Raw genomic sequence first — 28,000 nt, 5'->3', positions numbered from 1 at the left:
GCAGAAAGGAGAATAGAATACAACACACACACACACGCACAAAAAAAAAAGTGTATTGTTTATTTACATAACAGGAATATCGTTATAGGACATGCCTCATATAGATCGAGTAAATTAAGTGAAAGAAAAAAAAATTACTTTTAATACTAAAGCAATGAGAAACACAATAGGACTTTCCACATAAAAATGGTGTTGGTTGATTGCAAATAGATATTGTGCTAAGAGAAAGAGACTGAAGGAATAGTGGTCAGAGAGTAAGAGAATGGCCCATTGTGTAATAGGCTGCACTTGAGGGAGGGAAAGGGAAGAGATTCCAAGAGATGTTTAATGGAGGAAGAGCACAAAGAACACTTCAGTCTTTATTTCATTAACCCAACTATATAGATGGAAGTGAAGCAATATGAATTATGTAACAATGTTCAGTAATGTGTGTAAGCATTAAGATCTAGCTGTTTCTAGTTCTCCAGCTGGTGTTTCAGGTTCTTCATCATTATAGATATTTTCAGCCTATTTAAAAATAAATAAAGACATTTTATTATATAAGATTTTAGAAACTTTGAGAAACATGAAATAAATGAAATTACAATAGTGAGTTCCACCTTTAAAAATAATTTACAACCATCTATAAATGGAACAAACTGAAGGGATTATAAAAACAAACCCACAGGTTTTGGAAATTGTATGTCACTAAGTCAAATACGTACCATTTGCCAGACTTGCATAATATTATCTTCAGAAACTGAGCAGATGACCCAAGGTTCATTAGGGTTCCATGAAAAGTCTGAGATTTTGGCAGTGTGACCACCATGAATAAACTATAAAAGGAGAGAAATATACATAGAGAATCATTCAAATGTAACTGATATATAAAAAAAAATCAAAAACATTAACCCCTTAATTATCATATTTGTTGAAATATACTGCTTTTGTTTCAATTAAATTTGAAATTAATGAAGAATTTAGTAAAATAATTCATTAAGCTGTTGTTTAGAACAAATTAACAAGAAATTTTGATGGAAAATTTCATTTTCGATCACTTGAAATTGTAAACAAATTAAAAATAAGAACTTACCAGCAACTCAGGGGGACCATCTTCTGCATCTTCAGCAGATTGCTCCTCACCAATTTTACTGTGAATACAATTAGACATTGTAAACATACAAGTGACATATGTGCTCAAAGAAGCCAACACTATTTACAATTGAATCTTTTTCAATCACAAGTGTTTCTCTTAACACACAAAAAAAGGCACTTTATCATTCCTAAGACAAACTACTGTATTCCTTTAGTAAAACTGTTTGCCAATTGTGTAGCAACGGTAAACATCAAATTCACAAATTCCTGAATAACACTGGAACAGAATGTCACACTCACCTTTTAGTACCTTGAGATATGCCTTGACATCTCATCCCCACCACCACCTTTCCTTTTCCACTACAGCAAGACATATTCCTATCCCTCCATCATACACTTAATGTTTAAATCTGGCACAAGCTATCTCCCTTAGTAATATGCCTTCTACACAATTGAGGGGCCTTGTGTTGGAAGTTACTGGATAACCTAACCAGTGTTGATGACATGAATGCAGTCAAACCATCCAGTCCATGCCAGCATTGAATACAGACATTTGATGATGATGACAGGAATTCATCATGAAAATTGCCAAACTGCAAGCTGTTTTGTTTCTCTGAATAAAGTCAGGACCACATGAAGAAACAGAATCCTTTCCTCTGTTTAAGCTCTCTTAATAAAGATATTAGATACCACCTGTAAAAAATAAGCTGAACCTGACATTTGAGCTTGGTCAGTCTTGTGGTTTGCTACATTTTGTCAAACTGTCCAACCCACGCCAGTAAGGAAAATGGATGTTAAAGCTTACTGAATAATTCACATTATCTCACTATCAACTCTCAGTAAAAAGTATGGTCATTTTCTCGCCTATATGTCACCACAATATTATCCACTCCAACTAGTAGTACAGGATATTTTTATAGCACAGGAATCACTCATCGAGACTTTACAAATACATTTATGTACACCTTATAATTTGAAACCTGTTCTTGATACACCCCATAATTTTTTACAATTTACTTGTATACTCCATTCATCCCAAACCTGATTTGTCTATGTAAACCCAGCTAGCATTAGCATTTCAGTATAGATGCTGATATAATAACTTTCCACCTATCTAGAGCCACAGGCAGAGCACCAACTCACCAGACAACCATAATTACATTTGCTATTATGCCCTCAACAAAACCCACTCAATGCAATGTAGAGGAGCTACTGGAATGCTTCTAACCAAAGTAGAGTGTTTGGTGATAGGTGGTGAATTTGGTTGCAATACATTGTTAAAAATAAAGGAATGATAGGAAAGGTAAGGATGCTACATTCAAGCATTACCTGACAAAGTAGCCTGATCTAAAGTGCTACTATCACAAGAAAAGCATTTTTTATGAAGTTTCTACAAAGTTGGCTGGTTTTTCCCTCCTGTGTGCTAGAAACATGTGAGACTTGTCCAACACATGCCAGCACAGACAATAGGACATGATAATAAAGATAAAAACATGTGACATTAATCCAATAAGCCACCTTTTAACTCACATCAAATCTAAACTCTAAAATCTTTCTCATTGATACTGATGGTGTGCAAGTGAATTTGCTTGATAGAAACTGCATAAAAGTCTACTTTTCTCTGTACCTTCCTGGACCAAATGAAATCTGGTGAAGCAGATCTATAACCAAATACTCTTCCTGCTGCCAACCATCACCCAATTCCAAGGTTAAAATTCTCTCAAACACCTGCTTTTTACAGATTAGGAACAAATAATCTCACTCCTATGATGATGCTCACTTACAACTTTTAAAACAAGTACATTAAAATTATTTGATATTGACAAAATATATACAGTAGTTACCTTAGATCCCAAATATGCAATCGTCTATCAGTACCGCTAGATGCCAGGATAGTTTCGTTGTGAGGAGACCATTGAACCTAGAAAATAAAATTTACAGCGTCAGTTGTAGCTTTCAATGGCTGCCAACACATATCAAAAACCCAAGAAGACAAGAAACGTACCTGGAAAATTTCATCTTTGTGTGATTCAAATGAATGTAATTTTAATTTGAGATTACGCAGATCCCACAATGCAACTGTCTGTAAAGAGTAAAACATTCGTGATTAAAATTCCAGGGCATTTCATATTTGTTTTATTTAACAATTACTGGTGTCATTCAAATCAATTTCTCTTATTTAAATTTGATTAAGCTAGTAACTAAATTTGCAGAGAAGAAAGAACAAGCTGTCAATATTTCACAATAAATATTTCACTTTGATCTCAAATAATTTTACAAAATTAAAGACAAAGAAAACAAATGTCAGGTGCTCAGACTGTTCTCTCCAATTGCCTACATGCTTGTTTAGCTCTTTGGTTGCTTAGTCTAGGCCAGTCCTAACATCCCACACAAATTTATGATCATGGGTCATTCCAGCTGTGATCATAAGTTTTATAAGATGGTATGGTGTGACTCTAGGGATTGCTATTTTTAGCAACTCAAGAGTCCATGTACAAGATTCTGTTTGCCAGATCTTTTAAAAATACAGGTATATCATCATTGCTTTAATATTTGTCCCATAAGACAGTGAGCTGGCAGGATTGTTAACATTCTGGGTGAAATGCTTAGTGCTATTCGCCTGTCTTTACATTCTAAGTTCAAATTCCGCCAAGGTCAACTTTGCCTTTCATCTAAGTACCAGTTGTGTACTGGGGGTAAATCTAATTGACTGCCCCCCCCTCCCATTTTGGGCCTTGTGCCTAGAGTAGAAAAGAATATTTGTGCCATACAATTTTTTCCTGCCTAAATGCACTTGTAAGTCAAGAAACCCAGGTGGCTTGTATACAGGAAATAGTATCTTGATTCTGTTATCCCTCCCCTCATTCTTCTATAATTAGCACAATGATCCACCCATACCCCCATTAATTTACAATAATATTCCTCTTGACACAGCTCAGTACCCAAAAGCCATTATACATCTAGAATCATTTCTCTCTTGCATATGTTCTCCAATACCTCTCTTTTGACAACCAGAAAAAAAGGAAACACGGAATTCTCTCTACAATTTTTGTTTACGTTTATTGTTATTTCTATATATTAAATAAGTCTCACTCCTCAATAGGTTTTCTTAAACTGTACATACTAGGAAAGAGGCTATTGCCCTAGGAAAAATGTTGAGCAGCACAAAGCAAAAGTGACCAACTTCCTGATTACCTGCAAGTAATTCATGCTAAAAGTTAACGCAATCAAAGTCAGATGAAACACCACCTGAATGGACAGTCACTTCCTAAGCTGTCCATTTAGAAATTAATTGAATTGAATTATTTCTTTTGAAAAGGTAAAATTGAAATATATAATACCTACCTTATCAGCTGAACCAGTGGCAAGAATAAACTCACTGTACGGATTGAATGATAAGCAGTTCACTTCGGCAGTGTGAGCATCCACCGTATGACTGGGTTTACTTGTATTGTTAGATCTCGTGTCCCAACTGAGTGACAAAGAAGAAATAAATAAACAGCAATGAGAGATAACGATCATAATTAATGTAGTAAATTATATAAATTGAATGTGTACAAGTGAACTTACATCATTAATTTTTGGTCATCAGCAACAGACCCAAATAAACTTTCATGAAGAAGATGCCAAGCAACATCCTAGAAATAAAACACAAGACATGTAATTTTGAAATGGTTATCTATATATATGTAAATGGCAATTTCTGTCTGTCTGTTACCATCTTAGTGCCTAAACCACTGAACCAATATTCACAAAACTTTGCATATATGTGATACTAACATCTAGTTCAATAATAAGGCTAATTGGATTTCAATAAAAATCTATAATGTGCCAACCAGGGGGCATTGAGCAAATATGATAAAACGAGAATGTTACAAAATGAACAAGCCTCAGGTAGTAACAAAGAGAGGGTGACATATCAGTGAAGATGAGAATAAGATGCTAACGATAATAAAGCTGTCATATACAAGCAACACTGCATACATACTTTTGTAAATTCATAGATGCAACACACATAGAAAGGTGGGTGTGAAGAATACGTAGCTTTAAGGAGAGAGGGGGTAGGTGGCTTTGGTATACTTTCTACATTAAATCCGATTTTGTTATTTGTTCCCGACATCCAACTGAATTATAGGCGAATTAGATTTCAATAAAAATGTATAATGAGGCCCCTAGGGAGGGGGGCTGTAGCACCTTTACAAATCAGCTATAAGCTGTGACATGCGACAACACTAGCTATAATATGTGGACTATTTGTCAATGTATTAGTAAATCTATCTATTTAACTTATTTTACTCAGATGCATATTCATTTATTAAAACAATATAGGGACATTCCTTTATCCACCCAAAAATCATATTAATAGTTTGTAATACCTATTTTCAGCATTAAACTATTACCATAAAGGTTTAATTACACTAACTGATTCTGAAACTGATATATTGACATAGGATTGGGGATAGGAATGAGAACTGAAAATAACTGCTACTTTTCTGGGTAATTCAGCTAGTATGTTTATAAATATCAAAAGAAACAAAAGTTATCTCAGTTCGAAGTTAAAAATATACAATTTAACTGTTTAAGGTTTGTATTTCTAATGTAATAAAATGAAATATAGTGATAGCGTGCAGTGCGAGTTTAATTCTGTCCATGACCAAGCTTGTTTTACAAACCACTTTCCCCCATTGAAATTATTTAAAATATAATTAATCTGTTCCAGTCCCCCATGAAATCTTCAGCTGCCTTCATGTCAGAACTTCCTGCTTCTCCATACTTGATGATAATATGAACACCAGTCCTCTTCTTGAAATTATCGAACCAGCTATGACGGGCTTTAAATGCGCCTGCTGATGCCTCCTCCATTGATGATCCAGGGTCCTACTTCAGAAGATCCCTATAGAGCACTCGTGCTTTCTCACAGAAGATAGTCTCTGTAATCCCATACTACAAAGTTCTACTGTACATCACTTTTAAACTTATATTACATAACGTTTAGAATAAAAACAATGCGGTGAGATGTTTTAGTTTCGATATGGAACACTTTAAAACAAAGTTTTGCAAAGAATCACATAGCTTCAGGTGAGTTAATATTGAAACGGTCAACAACAGTTTATTAGAATATTAGTGTTGCTGTGATTATGGATCTGCAAACCAATAAAATAGTGATTATATAGTACGTAGTACTTATAATAGTTAGGCCATTTGATACTATGAACTTCAACTAGCAGTGACTCAAGTAACATGAAACACAGTCATCTATGACTGAATATTGAGAGGTACCGCATATTAACAACATCAGCAAAGTATGTGGGTACATTGCCAAAGGTCCATGTGTACAACATTTTAACTGTTGCCGTTCTTTTAACTAAGCATGGCTACTCTGTTGGACAAGTTGAAACAAAATTTATCTCATCTAATCCACTAACAAGAAGCAAAATACTCACCTCAACAACTGAAGTATGGCCTGTAAATACTGTATGAGCATCGATAACACGGCCTTCTTTGGGGGGAGTGTTGATATCCCATAAGCATATGGTCTGAAGAAAACAGTAAGTTCATAAGAATTTTATAACTAGAATTTTAAAACTTTGCACACAAATTCAAAATTAAATATCAGATTCTATGATATCAATGACTGCTCACGTGATCATCAGATGCACTCAACAGATGGCCATTCAAGTTAGGATTCCAGGAAAGTCCATAGCTACAAATAAAATAATAATTTTTATAATATATATGGACCAAGTCAAAATGCACACACATTCATATGCCAATAGAATGAAGAGCTAAGGAAAGTGCTGGGATGTACAACCTATGGATTATGATCATTGAGATGATGTAAAATGCTCACAAAGTGACTAGTGAGAGCCTCTCACCATTGGAAACTAGAGAGGAGTTGTAGATGGTGAAGGTGAGCAGACCCATGAGAGGACTTGTGAATATGCTGGAGTTTATTCAAAGCCATGCCCCTTAGGGAGCAGGAGTAACTAAGAATATGTCACCAACAGAAAACATCTAGATATGTACTTACAACACTTAACAAATGCACTGAGTTGAAGCATTTAAGAAAAGGAATATTTAATAGAACAAGTAGGACATCCTACAAGCATTTGTTGAAATAACTCACTTGAGAAAAAACTGCTTTCCAGCAGACAAGAAAATATATTATCATGGAATCCTCAGTATAGTGAGAATTTCTTACACTGACCAATCAAAAATTATCTTGTAATAGTTAGTAACCTGACACCACCACAAAAACAAATCTGAAGGTTTTTCTCATTCAGTTTAATGAAAATACTGATGTATAGAACATCATCATCATTTAATGTTCACTGTTCCATGTTTGCATGGGGCAGATGGAATCTTTCAGCTAGATTTCCCACTGCCAGATGCTTCCTATTGTCAATTCTCACCCGTTTGCACCCATAAAGAATGATCCTGCAAATAAGAAACTCAACCAAACAGAGCTCTTGTGTGGATATACTGCCAAATATAACATACTTCTAAATCACACCTTGAGGTTTCCACTGATGATACTATGCCTTGGTTATTTAGAATTTAAACAGAATAGGTGCAGCAACTTGGGCAGATGTCTTTTATAGCATTGATCTGATCAATGCATTGTGGGTGAAATAAGTAGATAGGAACTCCTGAGGATCAATAAAAACCTGTATGTGTATGTATCTGTATGTTCACATATCTTTTTCACATTGATACTGTTTAAAGTACAGTGTTGTGTTTAGTAATTCAGAAAATAATGATTGATATGTATTAAACTTATAAACTTACAGAGAAATCAGTGCCTGGGCTCTTAAGATCCATATTACTTATTCTACTCCTCATATTAAATGCTCCTTAGGACAAATAGGGTTTAAAAGCTAAGATAGTCTAACATCATCTATACATTTATATTTTGTTGCAAATATTTTTTAAATGCCTGGCGATATGAAGTGCAAACCACAAATTCCCTAATTTAGCAATCTTGTCGAATGAAAGGCTACCTGAAAGCATTCCTGCATCGATCAGAACAAGTTAAAACGAAAGTTGTGTAGTGCATTGATGTTCATCATTACAGTAACTTAACAATGTCCTGTTGCTCATTTTGGATTGGTGCATAAGAGATGAAAGTAGTGTGGTGCCCAAATATTACAGATCTCTTTCCCGTTTACGCCATATAAATCGTCTATCGGTAGATGCACAGTCCTAATTTTAAATCAATGCTAGCCATTAAAATGGCCATGAGAAAAGTTGATTCTGAAAATAGAGCCTTTCAAAGCTGCTGGGAGGCTCAATATGTTTACTGATATTGGTAGTAAACCTGTGTGTCTAATTTGTGGAGATAATGTGGTTGAAATCAAGGAATATAATCTCGGATGGCACTATGAGACTAATGATCAAGACAAATCAAAAAACTTGAATGCAGAACAGAAGCTACAGAAGGTAGGAGAATCTAACATCACAGCAGACGTTTTTCACCAAAGCAAAATCACAAAGTGAAGCTGCTGTAAAAGCAAGTCTTATTGTGGCAGAGGAGATCTCAAATCAGTCCGATAATTTACTGAGGGAGAGTTTCGGAAGAATTGCATGATGATAGTGTGTGATGTCTTGTTGTCAAGACAAAAAGCAGATGTTTGCAAATGTAAGCCTTAGCAGAAATACAATTGCTGATGCGAAAAAAGGCAAAGACTTTGTTGCATACTCTCTTGCTGTGGATGAAAGTAATGATACGACTGACACTGCACAGCTCACCATCTTCATCCGTGGAGTAGACTCCAGTTTAAAAGTTACAGAAGAAATATCGGGATGTGAAATCCATGCATAGGACGACAAGAAAAGACATTTTTGACAATATATGTTGAAATGCAACTGACATGAACCTGCCTTGGGGCAAACTAGTTGGACTTACAACAGATGGAGCACCAGCAATGTGCGAGGAAAAATAGAGGACCAGTAGGAAGGATGCAGGAGGACTGTACTGGTGAGCTGATAGCACATCACTGCATCATACACTAAAACTTACTGCGTGGTAAAGTTCTCAACATGGAACATGTAATGAGTACTGTAACACAAACTGTCAACTTTATCAGAGCCAAAGGTTTAAACCACCATCAATTTCTGTCTTTCTTGCAGGAAATAGATTCAGAGTTCGGCAATATGCCCTATCATACAGAGGTATGGTGGCTAAGTTGGGGAAAATTTCTCAGTAGAGTTTTCCTGCTGATCGAAGAAATCTGTCAGCTCATGGACAGCAAAGGAAAAGACTCCACAGTTTTGTGAGACGAAAAGTGGAAATGAGAGTTGGCGTTTCTGTCTGACATAACTACTCATCTCAACATCTTGAACCTGCAGCTCCAGGGATGGGACCACTTGGTCACTGATATGCATGATGCAGTGAAAGCATTTCAAGTGAAGTTGCGCTTATGGGGGACACAAGTGCACCCATGCAACTTGTCTCATTTTCCTTGTTGCAAAGCAATGCTGCACCAAGTCATCACCATGGTGTTTTCAAATGCACTCTTTGCTGAAAAACTGCACTGAGTTCGCACACCATTTTAGTGACTTTGAAGTACAAAAAAGTAATTTCGAGCTGTTTTACAACCCATTTGCCATTGACGTGGAAACCGCACCCGTACATTTGCAGATGGAGCTCATAGAGCTGCGGTGTAATGGGGCACTAAAGGCAAAGTATGACACTGTGGGGCCTGCACAGTTCACTCGTTTCATTCTTAAAGAAATGCCCCAGCTTTGTCTACATGCAGCTCGAACCTTGAGCATGTTTGGTAGCACATATCTGTGTGAGCAGCCATTCTCTGTGATAAAGATTAACAAAACATCACACTAGAGTCAGCTCACTGATGAACTCCTGCAGTCCACCCTGAGAATCTCCATAATACAGAACTTTATTCCAAACAAGCAAACATGCTGCTAAGAAAAGATGCCAAACATCCAGCTCTGACGAATTGGCATAAGAGTGAAAATTGGTATTCCTTGATTTGCTATTATTTTAACTTTTGTCTATTTTAATTCGTATCATTTTTTAAAAAAGGCTTAGTTTTGCAATGCTTAATGAATGTTTATCCTGCTCGGCCTGCAACCTTAAGTGTGATTTGAATTTTGGCTCCGTGTGCAATTGAGTTATAGTAACGAAAGGGTCAATCTCAAATTAAGCTATCTTTGGAACTATTATCAAATTGAACATGAAATTTTAGTGAAAGGTTTTAATTTCATAGATCACTTGAAAACACGAAGTTTGCACCACTGAACGAATGGTGATCTTAGACAGGATGGCACCAAAAAGGTTAAATGATCTTTTTTTTTCTTCTTAAATATACACACCAAATCTTTGTAAAGTCAAATTTGTTTCAACTGCCAGTACTTACCCTTCCTTTTGGTGTCCTTTAAGTCTAAGTTCAGGATTACACTCACCACTAGGATCTAATAAGAAGAGAAGGCATATTGTCAATAAACAATCAAAATGGAGAGAGGAACCCCACCACTGAAATAGTTTTACACTAAATAGTTACCATATTTACTCATGTATACACACTAAAACTGGGGTGCAACTTATGCTTGGGGCAAAGTTAAAAATTACAAGGAGAAAAACAAAAAGCAAACAAGATTTAACACTAAATTAGGGATGTAACTTATACAAGTAAATATGGTAGATATTCTATCAGTAAAAGTATCTCAATCTGTTTATTGAGTTGTATTTGCATTACAGCAGAGAGGAGTTGCAGAAGTGTTGTGCAGGGGTGATGTTAACATCTCATGGAATCTGAAAAGGGATGCACTCATGAATGCCCCAGGCCCGCACACCAACAAAGTAATGCTAGCCGCATATCGATCCATGCTGCAATGGAACCTCTAATTCAAAAGACAGAAAAGAAGAGATGGAATCCACAGGAGCACAAAGTAGCAAGATTCAAACTAGAGATGATAGATGGATTTTCTGATGCTAAGGCTAACATTGTTACTTGTACTGAAGTGTTTGATCAGTAGAAGTCTTGTCTAACAAAACTTCCTAGTGAAATGAAAGGTAAAGGAGATTCTGTAACATTAGGAATAGAGACTTCCTGGCAAAGTATGAGCCTGTGTACATTGTTTCCAGTGACAAAGTTATATTTATACATAGATTAAATGCCAGAAGTGGGGGAGCACAAGCATGAACATTTAAACAAGAAAACAACACTAAATATTAAATTGTCATTTCAGTTGTTCATGGAAAACAAATTGGATGCAGCAGCACAAGCAGAGTTCCTTAGTACTGTTTCCCCAAATCATGAATATGCAGTGTAGTTGCAACTGAAACCGACACATCATATATCTAGTGACGAGGTCATTTTGTTGTGCCTGAACATATGGGTAGTTACTGAATGGTTTATTTAGAAACAAGTAAAAGGACAAAGCCTTTGACTTTAACCCTTTAGAATTCAGATTACTCTGCCAAATGTAATGCTTATATGTTGAAGCGTTAAAGTGATATAAATGCAACAAATATAGCATCTACAAAGTTGGATTCTATACGAATACTAAAATTATATAAAAAGAAAACTACACCTAACTTGAAGGATATCAATAAATGAAACTATGATGAACCATAGAAAACCATGCTGTGTTAAAAAAGCATTTAATGAATTGCACCTCAGAATAGTTGGTATTACCATCAATTAATGTCCATTCTTCCTGGCCTGCATCAATCAAATAGAATTAAATGCAGTAATGACATACATAAAAAATATAAAAAGTAAGAAAGCAGGTTATTTTTTTACTTACCAGGCTTCGATGGATGTTTTGTATAATCAAAAACTAAAACATCACTGGATGGTGTTTTAGTGGCAATGATACAAGGGTTTTGGGGCATGTAGCGAGCCCTGTTCACTTCACCCTCATGATTTATCTTGATTTCTATTTCTATTTTGCCACTCACTGAACCAAATCCACCAAATTCTGCAAAGAAACAAATTAAAGAGTAATATTTGAAAATAATTAAGAATGGAAATTATCAACATCATCATCATTTTAATGTCCACTTTTCTGTGCTTGTACAAGTCAGATGGAGTTTACTGAGGCAGATTTTCTATGATCAGACACTCTTCCTGTAGCCAACCCACATGTCTCCAAGAAAGGTAATATTTCCCCTTGGCCAGATATATTTGCATAGAATATTAAAAACAAATGACACCACTCGTATGACAGACACATGCACATACACATGATGACCTTTTCCCCACAAACTAAATTCACTTATAAGGCTTTGGTTGACCAAGGAACACAGTAGAAGAGACTTGCTGAAGGTGCCATGAAGTTGGACTGAACTCAGAACCATGTGGCTGGGAAGCAAACTTCTCAATCATATAGCTGTGTCTATGCCTATAATAACAATGGTGATTTTAAAAGAATACTTACCTCCTTTTTCACTGTCATAATGAGAAGCATCAAACTGTGCATTGTCATTAGGCAGCTGCACACTAGCAATAAGTAGGTGATTTTGTTCATCAGATCTGGAACGGAGGGAAAAAGAAAAAGAATGTTTCCTTAAAAAAATTGTAAGATATTGGGATATTTTAAAGTTTAGATTTACCTCTATGTTAAACTAAATTTAAGTGATAAATTTAATAATATACAATTCAAAGTAGAAATGGCTAACAATATCTAAATACACAATACTGACATGTCTGTGTAGTAGAAGATGGAGTGTTATGCTCTCTACAGATGGCAATGTAAAGAGCCCATCAAAAAGTCTACTAGCAATATATTTACAATTATACACTAATATAATTAACATTTCTGACATATAATAATAATAATGATTGTTATTTCTTAAGATATGAGGTAGGAGATTTTAGTGTCTCAACTAGAGACAATTCAATGTCCATGACAGGATACAAACACAAAAGCAGAGAGCTAGAGATTTGATTATCTTGTCCAACAGGCCACTGTGTCTCATGTATTATTAAACATATAGCAAACACAAATACACTTACAATTATCAAATTGAAAATTACAACAAAACTATCAGCTAATTACAAAGCATTGGAGACAATTCTACCATTCATGCAACAAGTTTATCTAGAAAAGAAACTATCCTTCACCTGCAGGACACAGAAGGGAGAAAGTGTTTAGCTTGGCAATGATCAACATTTAAGAAACGTAAAATATATTGAGAGAGATCTGGAATCAGTGCCAGATATCTGGTTTCGTTCCCAGTATTTCCCCTAAGTTATTGAAAAATGCAGGCAAAATAAATCGGGAACAAAAGGGAATAATGGCAATAGGTATTCTAATAAGTGAACCTCATGCAAGTCATCTAGAAAGCATTGAACTGCACCAAGATTTGAAATGAATATACTTTTACTGTATAGTACAAATAAACTCATGGCTTGTCAGCATAGGCACAAAACAATCCTATGAGAATGATCCCAAACAATTTCGAATATGTAATAAATTGATAGGGATGATTATTCCCAACTCAGGCATGCAGTTTAAGACTAGATTTACAACATGTTTAGAGAGAGAGAGAGAGACTCAACATACTACATTGAGTACTATGTTAAAAGATATTGTTCTTTTCACAACTGGGTGAGTAAAATACAGAGCATGCAACACCACAGGACACTTAAAACATGCAGCAATACTCAACAATGAAATCAAGCGACAAATAGCAGAAAGAATAGAGAAAGTACCTTGCATACCCCCCACCCACCAGCAATATGCTCCTCAAACCAAAGTTTGATAAAATTTCACTGTTAAGCACATAAGCATTTTTAAATACTTTATCTTGAATATTCAGAAGTGCATATTTGTGTTACAAAAGCTGTTTTATAATTATTGTAATGCTAAATTTACCGGGAAAATTGCTCAACAAACTGTTAAAACAACATATCCAACTCCTCTTTAATTTCTTGTCAAACTGATTAGAATTTTCTTGCCAATAACATTTTAGATGTGACTAAATTCACAAAGGATATATCTAAAACAAACCAAAATCAACTTTTTTTTTCTAGTGCTACAAAAACTCCACATTTAAAGAGGGCCTATGTCTGTAGCATTTTTTTCTCTGTAGTACTTAGGCCAATGATAAAATACACACTCACATGTACACCTCTCTCACTGCTACTTTGAAAATAGATACAATTAAACTTAACTAAAATGGTTATGCCAAATTTAGCATTAAATACATAAAAAAAAAACCCAACATATGTTATGGCTTCTAAAGTTAATTCCAAAATCTATGCTGTATAAATTACAAATGCAGTAAATAAAACTGATTTGTTATACAAAGAAAAGAGTTTGAGTTAACAAGCGGAAGTAATGTTTAATTATTTTGCTAATAAAAGCAGGAAGCATATTAAAGTAAAGCTGCAAAAATTTATTAGGGTATATACTGAATATAAGCTATCAATAAATACATAAGCCAAGTTAGGAAGGTTCAAAAATCTTGACAATCTGGACGGGTACATCTACATACCATGTTGTTTTACAAGAGCCCAGGCGTTCAAGAATAAACAAACAGGTACCAGTTTGAAATTTGAGCAAAACGGAATTGTCTATTAAAGATATATCCCTTCAAATGCTGTTTTTGTGTGCACACACATGTGAGAATGAAGAAACTATCAGAGAGAAAGAGGCAACAATAAAGATGAACAACTAGAACTTATATATAAAAAATAATAATAAAAAAAATATTTGTACATAAACAATAATATAGAGCCAACTGAAAAATAATTATTTGGGCAGTTACAAAAAGCCATACATTTGATTTGTAGAGAAGAAGACTAGTCATAGTACCTGTCCAGATTGTCAGAATGCCACCTAGAGCAGCTGAAATGAAGAAAATCCACGTAGTTGAGAAAGAGACAATAACTAAAATTTATAATGATAATATATCAACATATATTATCAAGAAAATATTTTGGGTAAACTGTTATTGAAATTTGGACACATTTGGAAAATAGCTGCACAAATGGCCATTCAAAAAAAGAAATACTAAGATGAAATAAGTTTCCTGTTATATCCCTTATAAAATACTGCTGGAAACAGATCATCCAATCAAGCATAGATGTACTCTTAGCAATGGGTAAGGTAAAAACAAGTTCACACCGCAGAAAATGTTAGGCAGAACCTCATACCAAAGATGAAATTCTATTTAGCTTATCACACCAACTGCTACAAGACAAGCAAGTTTTCAGAAAAATATTGAAGACTAACCCCAAAGCATTTGTCATGCAAAAATTTACTTAATCTAGAAAATTAAGCTTGCATTAACATCCACTATACAAACTGGTAGAAGCTGTTCATATTTTTCATATGCAAATAATGTGCAAGCACAGCACCTAAAGAATTAAACTGGCACAAAGTCCTAATCCCATTATTATTTATAAAACTGTTGCATTAGAAACAAAGCTCTACCTTTCTAGTATGGAATAAGCTATTTTAATTAAATATTATTCTGCTAAGAGGTATATAGCCAAATTAAGGATAACCAGAAGATGTTATTTCAACAGTTTGGGCAATTGTAAACTATACAAATATATTTCAAGAAGATTACATGAATAAAATTATGATATATTAAGTTCTCTCTGTGGTGTTGGATTATATATTATAAACTTTTAATTCATTTGTAAATATATTAAAAACTGGTGGGAGAGAGGTCATCAGTCGATTTAAAAGGTTAGAAGCCACCACTACAAGAAAGCATGCAAGTGAGGAGCTGGAGTTATGGTGTCAGTATTTAAAAAAAAAAAAAAAAAAAAAAAAAAAATAACAGGCAGGAAATGAAACTGCTCACATCCGAGAGTTGTTCGAATCGGGAGATGATGAGCTAGAGTTAACAAAATAGAAAAACAGAGAGTTCTTTTAAAATGTCATGGAATTTTAAGTATTTATATAGCTTAAATTAGTCAGGGGCTCAATATTTATATGATTGAGAATAGAACAAATTTAAATGTATATTTTAAATCCAAATCTTTATTTAACAAAAAACAAAATTATTTGTTGATACAAACCTGTACAAGTGTGAGGGAGAAAATTAAAAATAATCAAGAGAGAAGAGATAATGCTGTGAACTGGTAGAAAAATAATTAATGGTACTCAACTGTAAACAGAATTTTGTTCAATTTAATTCCAGCTATCACTAATTCATAAGAAAAATGAGAGAAAGTGAAAGACAAAGGGAAATAAATACTATGAAAATGCTGACCTTATAGGCATAATCTTTAATTCAAAGAAAGATGTACTTGATGACATAAGTAGAATGTTATATTTGCTGAAGCTAACACTTCACATTTCACAAATTAAAATTTCATGTTTCCATTCCCTAGTATTTCATTTGAGGAATAGCATTTGATTAGTCTGTATTCAATCCCTCCAGCATCAAAATTACCACTATATCCCTGTTCCATTATGTTGTTGATTTAACAAGGATAGCATTAAATCAATACAAATCCATCCAGTACTCACCAACTATTATTCTGTATTGCTAGCTGTCTCGATCCATATCCATCACTTACCTTTATTGCTATACATCATTCATTCTCCTATACCACCATCCACCTTCTACTGTTGTTTTTACACTGTGCATGCTGTTTCTTATTCATTCACCTTACTAACAACCAACATGAAGCTATCAGTCACTCTTCCACCACTTTTCTCATCCATTTATTGTTCCCGCCATCACATCCATACTCTCCTATTCAACTTCTTGGTCATGTTTGCCATGACATTAGAGACTACACAGTATAGAAGATTCTCTTGGCATGCAGGGGTCAAAGCAACTTCTCTAGAGCAGGTGCCACAATGAAATGTAGTATACATAGTATACTATGTAAAGTGGTTGGTATTAGAAAATACATCCAGCCATAGGAACCATGCCAAAATAATCAACAACTGAATGAGTTGTGGTCTTGCAACCTAAGACAGCAGCATTTCCAAGAACTTAGACTGCAATAAATCAGCCAGCCAATCTATGCCAGTATGGGAAAAAAAGACAAAGTTACATGACTAAGTATTTGGAGCTTTATCAACACAAAGCCAACAGCCAATATTTCATTGTTTCTAAAAGGAACCTGAAAATATTGGGAGAGGGAAGAGAAAATTAAAACAGTTTTAAGTCCAATTTGAAGTTGAATACTGAAAATGACCTAAGAATAACAATAGCCCCACCCACCCCATTTTCTAACATACATTCTTATATGTATGAGGGATATAAAGAGAAATTAAAGAGATAGTTTAAGATCAATTCTAGCAAAGTTGGTGGAATGAAAAAAAGAACGTTGAAGCCAGGATGTCTGCAATACAGCATATCCCTCTAGATAGCTCTTATGGGGCAAAATCTTAATGATCACTTCCCAATTCCTATTGTAGATATCTTTTACCACTGACTTTATTCTTCCACACAGACAAAAGCTTTTTGTAATCCTATGTTCACATCAGAGCAACTGCTTCACCAACATCCAACTACTATTACCTTGGGGTTTGGGAGTCTTTTACAACTAACATCCTCAAACTTACTTGCAAAATAGACATTACCCACCCAATAAAATAATTATTCCCAGCCAATTCAGCAGTTATATCAGTAAAGAGAAAGTGCGAAAAAGAATACAGGTAATCTGCCGGGAATATCCATCCATATTTGATTCCAGTTGTGCACACATCCAAAAACGTGCGAAGTTGTGGAGATAAGCTGTAATATAAATTATCAGTAGGCACCATATGGAGAAGAGATACCTGCTCAATTGAAATCACTCCATAGGTATTATTAAACAAAAACAAACTAGCAAATGGAAATCCAAAACTTGCCATGAAAGTAAATAACCTAAAATAAAATCATGAGGAATTATAACAGGACAAAACTAATGCATCACAAAAGGTACAAACATATTGACTTTATTATTGTAAAACAGTAGAATCAGAGGAAACTAGTAATTGTCTGCATTAGCAAACTGTCATACAGAAAGTTCAACAGTTGAATAAATTTTATGCTATATGGAAGAAAGGAAGTCTAACATTTAAGCAAAAAAACTCTTTATTGGAAAGACAAGTGAGGAGTGTTTCTGTACACACACGAATAGTAGTGCACTACAAGTTTAGAAAGTTTAAAGAAATGACAGAATCAAATTATTTATAAATACAACATACAGAAAAATTATACAATGATGCAGAAGTTTTGTTCAATGCAATATGTAGAAACAACAGAAAAAGTTGACAAATATGGGGGGAAAAAAATTCAATGCCTTTATTGTTCACAAAAGAAATATATAAATATTGTAGCTAATCTAAGTTTGTACATACATGTATGTATGTCTATACTTCCACTGAGAAACCAATTGTAAAATGATATGCAGCAACTCCTAGCTAAAACAAATACAAGAAAACCTTTAACCGACTACAATAAAAATAGAATTGGATGCACTTGTAAATCATTTTCTGAGCCAAATGAATCGTTAATTCTTAATTTAAAATAAGCTGATCTTGAGATAGGGCAATAATTCCAGAAAACTGCTCAAATCATTTATGTATTTCAAGAGAAAAGCACCCTCAAAATATCATGGGAGATAAAACACTGGAAGTCCAATAGCTGGAGAAAATTATTATCTATATTATGTATTTAATTATATATGAATAGAACACACATTTTCTATAAACTTTGTGCATTTCTTAGTAAGAACAAAAGCTACAAAAAAAAATTAAAAAAAAAAGAAACTTTCAAGCTTTAACTGACTGCATTCTAAGAGTGTATAACAAAATATAGCATTGCCAACAAAATAAGATAATCATCAGTCGACAACTGTAGCTGTAGCACACAGTTAGGCAAGTACAATCAAAAAGGGAGGCTAGCAAGACAACTAAGGTATGGTCTGTTCTGCAATCTTGCTCCTGCATACAACAATCACCAGGATTATATTTAACAAGATATTTTTTAATAGCATTTCTGATGCCCATCTTTTATAGATATGAACTGGCACTTAAATGAGATGTTGAAAGGTGACAAATTGACCAAGCAGGTAGACTAAGATAGCTTTAGAACTGACCTAGCAGCAAACACCAAACAAGCCAAAAGGTGCTGCTTTTGGAGTTTTTAACAAAACCCTAATCTACAAAATTTGTTAGTGAGCAAGCAAGGCATTCAGGATTGGTCATAAATTACTGGTATGTGCAATTCAGATTACAAATACAACTTACGTATGTGTTCCCAGAATCAGCCGATGCAACGAATAGTCCTTTCCTTCAGGTCTGTAAAGAAAGAAAAAGTTTGCTTTGAAAAAAAAAAAAAAAAGTGGTTGATGTTCCCATAACACCCATACCTGCCTGAAATAACCTATTTGTATTTTAATGAGAATTTATGTGCAAATCTCATTAGTACATTCACGAAATGTGATGTCTGAGCGCTGTGAATTTTTGCAGATTTTTTCCACTTCAATATTCTGAAATGTTTCAAAATGGACAAAAACTGGATACCAGTTTTATGTCAACAAGCAAGTTTAAATTCAAGGTATTTTTGAAAGAAGACAGAAAATTCTAGCAAAATATATGGCAAACATAAAAACCATATGATTATGAATAGGATATTTCTACTTCTGAAAACAAAATAATTCTAACAGGTACAATAGCAATAAGGAAAGAAATAAAAAGTTCTTTACTAGTAAAAGTTTAAAAACGGTTTTTTGTAGTTATTTCTAGGAAAATTTTAGACTTAGCCAGTCTTTTCAAGGAAATTATACACATTTTCTATGCTGATGTTTAAACAAAATTTTAATAATTTTATATTTTGTTGAATTTACCTGTAGTTAGATTTGCTTTGAGATAAAAATTATGAAATAGATATAAGAAATTTTTGTTAAATTGTGTTCCAAAAATAACATTAATATATTGGTTAATAAAAAGAGATGTCTTATGAAACCAGTCTAAATTCAAATAATTTAGAATGCAATTGAAACACAAGGAGTGTATTTTGGGTAGCAAGATGATAAAGAAAAATTTAAATGAACTTCTTATCACAATTTTATAGGACCTAAACACTAGCTTAATACAAGCGCTAAGAGCACCGTCCGAGCGTGATCATTGCTAGAGCAGCTGTCTGGCATCTGTGCCAGTGGCACGTAAATAGCACTATTTGAGCGAGGTCGTTGCCAGTGCTGTTGGACTGGCTCCTGTGCAGGTGGCACGTAAAATACACCATTTTGAGCGTGGCCATTGCCAGTACCACCTGACTGGCTTTCGTGCTGGTGGCACGTAAAAGCACCCACTACACTTTAGGAGTGGTTGGCATTAGGAACGGCATCCAGTTGTAGAAATTCTGCCAAATCAGATTGGAGCCTAGTGCAGCCATCTGGTTCGCCAGCCCTCAGTCAAATTGTCCAACCCATGCTAGCATGGAAGGCGGATGTTAAATGATGATGATGATGATGAGAGGGGAGGGCAAAAACTCTTTCTTTCGTTTTGTTTGTTAATTACTAAATTTCTAGAATATTTTCACAATTAATTAATGCACACAGGCAGTGTATGTCATTAGAAATATAGTCAAAGACATTCAAATCATGAAATCCAGTGTGTCTAGCACAACTTGTAAAATGTCCAAATTCTAAACTATCTTTAAGTAAACTTCAGCTGAAAAATATGAACATTTAAAATGTAGATAACTGGTTGCATTTACTTGGACACATTATTAAAGCATTACAACAAACGCTTTAAAACCACTTCTCCAACTGTAGCATAGGTTAGCCTAGCCAACACTATGATAGTCCTCTTCACTCTATCTGCTACATGAGCCCTTGTCTTCATTTCGTCCCTCAACATCTGAAACCATGGTTTCTTTTCCTTTGACATCATTCCTTTCACAAGTCACCTAACCTATCCATCTCATCCCATTTCTCTTTGTAATACCCATCACCGACTCTTAATCCCAACATCCTCTGCAATTTATTGTTTGTTCATCTTTCCACTATTCCAATGATACTGCACTCACCACTAAACTAATCTCATACCTGTTCTTTCTAGCTTTTTCTGCTGGCCTTAAATTAGCCATACCATACTTCTATAAACTATAGCATTTCTCATAATACACTTTTCCCTTCAGAATCAATGTTGCTCTGCCCACCATTAAATTGTCACTCAATTCTCAGAACATCTTCATGTGCATTTCATACTATCTACTTTCTCCATCCAACTTATCTCTTTGATAATGCTTCCAGCCTTAGATTCACATCATTTTCAACTCAACATTCCCTTCACCTGCAGCCCTTTCTACACAAACTTAAAATATAACTACCATTAAGTTAATGAACATCTCACATTGTGCATTTAATGGAATCCATACCAATACCTTTCTCGCTTTTGGCACAAATACTTCTCACCACAGTTCCAGCTCTTCAAAATTGTGCATACTCTCTCACATCAACATCACTATCCTAATCAACCATTCCTCAAATCTCTCACTGCTCATGCCACCACTCTGTGCAGAGTCCTGTTAATAATTTTTTTTTATACAGATCAACAATCTCAAGAAACGACTATTTTCTCCTGTAAGTGTTTAAAAATAAAAAAATTCCACTTCCTGACAACACTAATCTACATCTTTTTCAATAATTTTTTCAACACTTTAATTCCATGCTTCTATAGTTTAATTTCTCTTTAAGAATATTACAGTCCAGGAGGGTTATCTTTCCTTCTGTACACAAAAATGAGAGTACTCAACTCCAAATCTACTAGAATAGTCTTCTTTCATCAACATCCAACAGATCTTGTAGTTTTTACCACACCTCAACTTTCTATTTCTAACATATCTCCCACAACATTCAGAGGCAATCCTGTTTTTCCAATCTTTAGGTTCAATATCCTCACCACCTTAACTTCTTTTCTAGTTATTGCTTCTGAGGTTCTACAACTATATTGTTCTTATATAATGTTGCAATCACATTAATTTTTCACATTCAATAAACCTCTCCATACATCTATATCACTTCCAAGTTTCCTTAATTCTATTTGGATTTCACCAATTGCAATTCATCTTCCAAGCAGCCCACATATCACTCTACAGTGAACTGCAACCAGTATGTCACAGTGTAACGTGAATATAATTTTTCCCCCCTATAATTTTAGTTCAGGTGTGCCACCAAATTTTGAAAAGAATATAAGTGTACTACAAGTGAAAAAAGGTTGTGGAGCACTGCTCTACACCAAGGCCATTTTTTCTGCTTTGTAATCTTAAATATCTATCTTTCTATGAATCCATATGTTCAAGCTGTTTCCTCCTATATGTCTCCCATACCTCTGCAGTCTTTACTGCTATTACACCTCCTTGTTTCCTTCATCTCACCACCATGTTTTCAAATGTCTTGGTGGGTGTTTCGTCCATCCACACACACACATCATCAACTCCTTGCATTATAACAAAGCATCAAATAATCTTAGCCTACTCGCAGGATCATTTTAATAGCTGTTAAAAAACCTTTTATTTTTCTTCTTCTGAAGCTTGTACTATTGTACAAGCTTCTAAAATGGTTCCTCTCTGCTGAATCTATCTTTGCAACCATCATTTCTAATTTTGAAAGAAACAATACATTCTTTCCTTCCATACTTTATGAATCAAAATAATAATAATTACTAATGTCTCTTCCCCATAAATTATGTCAACACTATTCAACTCCCAGTTTTGAAAAATGCTGTTACAAAATATATAGGTATCTTTCAAAACTGGCAAAAAACAGCTTATGAAACTCAAAATACAGACACACATATATACAAAACATTGTACTTATTCTAGGCCAATTTTGATAATGGCTAAGCAAACTTTTTCAACTAATTCCAATCCTTCTAATCATTTATTCCCCAAATACAACATATTTTCTATTTTATTCCCTTACACGCCAAAATATACATTCACTTATTGTGTGTTACTGCTAGAATAACATCAATTTTTTTTTTTTTTTAGATAAGCTACCAGCTTTTGGCTTTAACAGTATATTCACATCCAAGTTCCTACAAATTTCCCCAAAACACACAGATGCATGGTTTAGAATCTGGCTCTATACCTATTAGGTCTAGTGTCAACCCCATTGTGTGGCAGTTGTAGCCTCAGGTTGGTCATGGAGTTCAACAGAAACAGTGCAGAAGACAATTGTGTCGTGTGTGCATATGTGTGTGTATATATATATACACACACACACAATATATATATATATATATATACACACACACACCTATCTGCCAGTAAAATTGTGTTCATAAACACAACTTATACATTTGATAAAATGAATAGTTTCAAATTTCTTAGTACAAGGCCCAGCAATTTGGATGGGGTGGAGAGAGAGAATTAAGTTGATTTGAATTTCCAGTATTCACTCTTTACACATTTCACTGAAAATTCCTGTTGCAGAAAACTTCTCACTTTTTGTTTTGTTTCGCTGTTCTCCTTTGTGGATCACTGCTAAGATAATTTTTTTTGGCTCAGTAAGAAGTCAGTAGAAAAAGACTTGCAGTTACTTTTAACCAAGTAGTGAAATTAATCTTTATTATACATCTGTAGATGGCAGAACAATGAAAGACTCCTTGCCTGTAGCTAAGAGACAGAGATTTGCTTTTACAAAAGGCTGTGCTGAGTAAAGCTCATATGAAATCCAACACCGTGGCTGGAAACTATAAAAAAACCCCATTGCAATTTAAGATATATTTCCCCAGTATTTACATTAAGTTAGCGAACCACACTGTCACTATAAGACAACTAAAAGAACAACCATCACCCATCTTATACTGTGAATATTAAACTAGAAACATTCAGCAAAGTATTGTGATACATACCGAGTGACATCTGGTAACCACTGAGCAGTTAGACTAGGCCATTCAAGGGCATGAGTCATGACCAAATCATAAAGAAATGGTGTGTTCTTCTTCCAAATTTTGTACTCTTCATTGATAACCCGCTCCTCCACTGCATCATCAAAACCTTAAAGAAAGAAAAATAACTATTTATCAGATGACTTTATTACTCAGATAAATCTCATTTCATCTACTGAAGGATATTTGTGTCAAATAGGAGATCGTCCATAAAGCAAATGAGCATTTTAATCAACCTGTTCTTTAGTTTTTGAAGCATTTTCAAGAATAGTTCAGATAAAATTGTTTTTAATCTTTTGTCTTGGTGGATTTTATTTTTAGAACGTGTATGTGCCTAAAGTCCACAAGAGCCAAATCTAGAAAGTAGTGTCTAGCAGGATGAGTAATCTTGTGCTTCATCAAAAGGGCCATGCATATAAAGAGTAATATGTGAACAAGTGTTGTGGTGCGGCATCCAGGCATTGTTTATCCATGCACCAAAACAACTCAGTAAAACACTTCATTGATTATTCGACCACATGGAACATCGTGAACAATGCCCTTCCAGTAAATACAAAAAAGACATCACCATCGCATTTAAGCAACTCTCAACAGCTATTTTAACCCAACCTACTGTGATGATTGTCTTTTTGTTTCGATATCATTGCAGTACACTTACATTATGGCCCCTTTTAGTATAACAAACAGCTCCAGACTGCAACTTGTTTCTCTTTTGTTCACCTGACAGAAGAAACAGCACAAATTTTGTGGCAACATGATGTACCTTCAACTGTTCTTTCACAACCATGTGACACTTTTTTTTTGGACACCCCAAGGGCAGTTAGGCAACGATTTTTGCAAATCACAGCATGTACCTTCACACTGTAATCATTGCATGTCAACATGGAAGGTCACCCATACTGAAATAATCTTTGATGTAGGTTTTTCTTGATTTGAAACACTGGCACTAATCATGACATGTCATATGGTTCAAACAATCCTTTCTATAAAAAAGGATCAGTAAAAGTTTTTTCCATTTTGAAAAGGAATTTCACACAAACATGCCAGCCTTCCAAATCTTTCAATGTTTAGCTTGCAGCAACAAATCACTAAGTGCATTAAACATACATATTAACACCATCCAGAGTGTGTGCATCAATGGATGATATGATGTGGGTATTAAGTGAAGGTCCAAGCCACTCCTACAACACTGCTGTTAACTGGTAAGCATACTTTTAAAAATCCAGTGGGAGCAGGGAAATAAACTACAACAGCTGAAGCCAACATTATTTTTGGGCAACAAACAAAATGACCGTTACTATTTGGGTAAATTTTAAAAAATGTCTTTTATTTAAAAGTTTTGATACAATTTAGATCTTACCAGTGACTAATTTTCATTGTACTGAGCCCAATAAAATGTTAGATATACTCATAACTAATTGAATCACAGAAGCACCAATAGAAAGTTTTCATTTCAGATACCTCAGCCTGGCAGTGCCCATGTTTCACCACAATACAAAATTAAACTGCTCACTGTCATTTGTTATTACCACTACACATTAACTATTTAAGGTAGACTGGATAATATAAGTTTTAAGTGTCTTTATCAAAGACAATGTAACACCAACGTATTAACTGTAAACCTGCTGAATACAATCAATTTGGTCATCTGCCTAGACATGTGAACCATGGAGAGATAGGGAACTAATTCTAGATCTCTAGTGTCACTTCAAGTAACTATCAGCTGAGTACTTTCTGATCACCAAATTCTACATGCAGTTCTGGCCCCTTTGACCACAGTGTTCATAAAGTATATTTCCTCTGTAAAATGTTTCGTTCCCAACCCAACATTTCAACCTACAATAACAATGACCCCTCAGAACTACTTTTCAAACATCTCTTGGTACCTTCATCAAATCACTAACTTCCCAGTTGCTTCCAACTAATCCAGTGCATTGGAAAGGATAGAATATTTTTTTTAAATTTCGAAAGTTCTGACTAGCACTTAGTTGATATTTAAGGCTTTCTTTAAAAGTCATTCTAATCTAATGTTATATGGTATCCTTTTCCAATTCACACACGGCACTCCTTTCTCTCTTTACGTACAAATGGCTTAGTTTGGCTGCCACTAATTTCACTCCAAACCCAGTTTTATTGCCCTTCATAAACGATAACGGCTTTATTTTCGCCTTCAGTGAGCATTAAGAAAAAAAGCGAGCTATGGGCCATCATCACCAATCGCTTGGGGTCATCTTACACGTCCAACACGAAGAATCGGCTTTATTCTCTTTTGCGGTCCTGGGTGGCAGCCATGCTAGGGCATCCCGTACAGGGGTTTTAATCCATTATATCGACCTAATACTTTTGGTACGTACGTTTTTGTTTTAAATTTCCTTATAATCGTTTTAGTCAAAGAGTAAACTGTAAAACTGTTGGCACGTGAAATTTTAACTAACTCAATTTGGAACGATTTTACAAAGATTGTATTCCAATCACACCCCACCCATCTTCCCCGCCCCTCGAATCGAATATTCCTCACCAACTTCCTTATATTTAAGACATTAATATAGGATATCTAAGCAAATTTAAATTTATAAATAGAAATATTTAATCCACTGTAAAGTTTAATAAATGATTACAATTGGAATTTCAGATTTTTCATTTGACTTGGAAGCCCCCCCCCCCAAACAATGGAACTTCTGCTTTTCAAGAAAACGACTAATACAAACGGAAAACGCGAAAATATTCTATCTTCTCATTTCAACTTTATAAAGTTATTCAAAGATGTTTAATACAGATTTTTACTCAATACGGAACGTTAAAATTCAGGAAAAACTACGTCGATTCCCATTAAAAAAAAGAAAGCAAATAACGATGACCACCAATAAATATAGAAGACAAAACAAAGCCGACTAACTTGTCTGTTTTCTACCCGATGTTTTTCATTATGGTGGACGATCTTAATAATTGATTCGAGAATTCTATGAGCTCGCATTCAAATATCTCTACTAATTCGAAAACTTCACAAAATAATAAAAATACTATTAAAAAGCATTGAATGACTGCTTCGATTAAGAGAAAAAGTTTTAGAAAGAAAGAAAAACAAGACAGAAAAATTATATTCGGACAAAATTTTTTTTACTAAGACGTCTCTTATGATCGTTAAATAACATGAAGATCAATGCAACATGTTCAAATATATTGCATACATATGCATTTATATAAAAACGAAGTTCAGTATTTTGAATGGAAACAAGATTTAAAAGCGACTAGATTAGGGGTAAAAAAAAATGAAGTGATTTAAGAGATGATAATACGAAAAGGTATAGCGATATAAGCAGCAGTTGGTGAAGTAAAGAGGACGACAGTATGGCTGCCACCGACACCAGAGGAAGGAATTGACAGAGGAGGGGGGTAGACTTGGACTTAGGAGATGGGAAAAACTAGACATTTATATCACAACAGTATTTAAAGAACACAGTATAGAATTCGTTAAATCATGAAACGAAAGGGAACAAAAAATAAAAAAAGCCTATTGATGTTTTTCGATGTGTCTACAATAAACAAGAGAAACGTGTGCTGTCAATGGTTATTCTTTTTCCAATTTATTGATAGGAGCCAATTTCTGTAAACAATAAAATTGCCGAAAAATAATGAAGTAGCAAATAAGGGGATACAGGCACAAATACGAATCAAATAACTTGAGCAGGATAAAATAAATGAGCAAACGAAATAAGAATGCAAAAGCGGCGTTTCGTTTTTTCGAGATCGCTCCACAATTTTCACAGGAACAAAAATTAAAAAAAAAAAAACAAATAAAAGAAAACAGTATCTTATTTAAGATTAGAAGAGCTTCAAAACAATTTATGACATATCTTAAAGCACTGTGACAGGAAAAGAATAAGTTTAAGAAGATAATAACGAGACTGTTGTCAATAAAAACGTATAACTTACCTCCGTCTTTATCCGTCATCTTTGCTTAGATTACAGACAACAAAGACCACATGCGCGCACACTTGCCCAAGAACACTGACTCGCGCCAATTTTTTTCAACACATTGGAATCATGGGTGAAAAGAAAGATTTTTTTTTTTCGAAATCAACTTTTTTATTTTTAG

General features: G+C 34.5%; 1 protein-coding gene across 4 annotated transcripts; it reads right to left on the bottom strand.

The window, feature by feature from the left end:
* Window positions 1-37: 37 nt before the first annotated feature.
* LOC106879513 (histone-binding protein RBBP4) lies at window positions 38-27,999 on the bottom strand. Of its 4 annotated transcripts, XM_014929121.2 has the most exons (17): window positions 27,838-27,998; window positions 23,869-24,013; window positions 19,255-19,305; window positions 15,863-15,895; window positions 14,863-14,895; window positions 12,481-12,575; window positions 11,848-12,021; window positions 10,455-10,509; window positions 6,718-6,778; window positions 6,519-6,611; window positions 4,645-4,712; window positions 4,420-4,546; window positions 3,080-3,157; window positions 2,919-2,995; window positions 1,073-1,130; window positions 705-815; window positions 38-507 (listed from the first exon to the last, which is right to left on the bottom strand). In XM_014929121.2, the coding sequence occupies exons 1-17, from the start codon at window positions 27,854-27,856 to the stop codon at window positions 439-441; spliced, it is 1,347 nt and encodes a 448-aa protein (XP_014784607.1). In that variant the 5' UTR covers window positions 27,857-27,998; the 3' UTR covers window positions 38-438. The 4 variants fall into 4 exon arrangements, with proteins under 4 accessions (XP_014784607.1, XP_014784609.1, XP_014784608.1 ...); XM_014929123.2 differs by lacking the exon at window positions 15,863-15,895 and having other exon boundaries at window positions 27,838-27,999; XM_014929122.2 differs by lacking the exon at window positions 14,863-14,895 and having other exon boundaries at window positions 27,838-27,994.
* Between the last annotated feature and the right edge of the window lies 1 nt (window position 28,000).

The sequence above is a fragment of the Octopus bimaculoides genome, chromosome 2 (genome assembly GCF_001194135.2).
Source record: "Octopus bimaculoides isolate UCB-OBI-ISO-001 chromosome 2, ASM119413v2, whole genome shotgun sequence".
Lineage (NCBI taxonomy): Eukaryota > Metazoa > Mollusca > Cephalopoda > Octopoda > Octopodidae > Octopus > Octopus bimaculoides.
The sequence above is the reverse complement of the archived record's forward strand: the minus strand, read 5'-3'. Positions and strand labels throughout refer to the sequence as shown.

Bases quoted from the DNA above. Each gene is read 5' to 3' on its own strand.
- LOC106879513 (XM_014929121.2), bottom strand. The intron at 15,896-19,254 runs GTAAGTTGTATT...TGTTAACTCTAG, and splicing joins CTGATTCTGGGAACACATAC to CTCATCATCTCCCGATTCGA. The intron at 508-704 runs GTACGTATTTGA...ATTTTTAAATAG, and splicing joins TTATGCAAGTCTGGCAAATG to GCTGAAAATATCTATAATGA.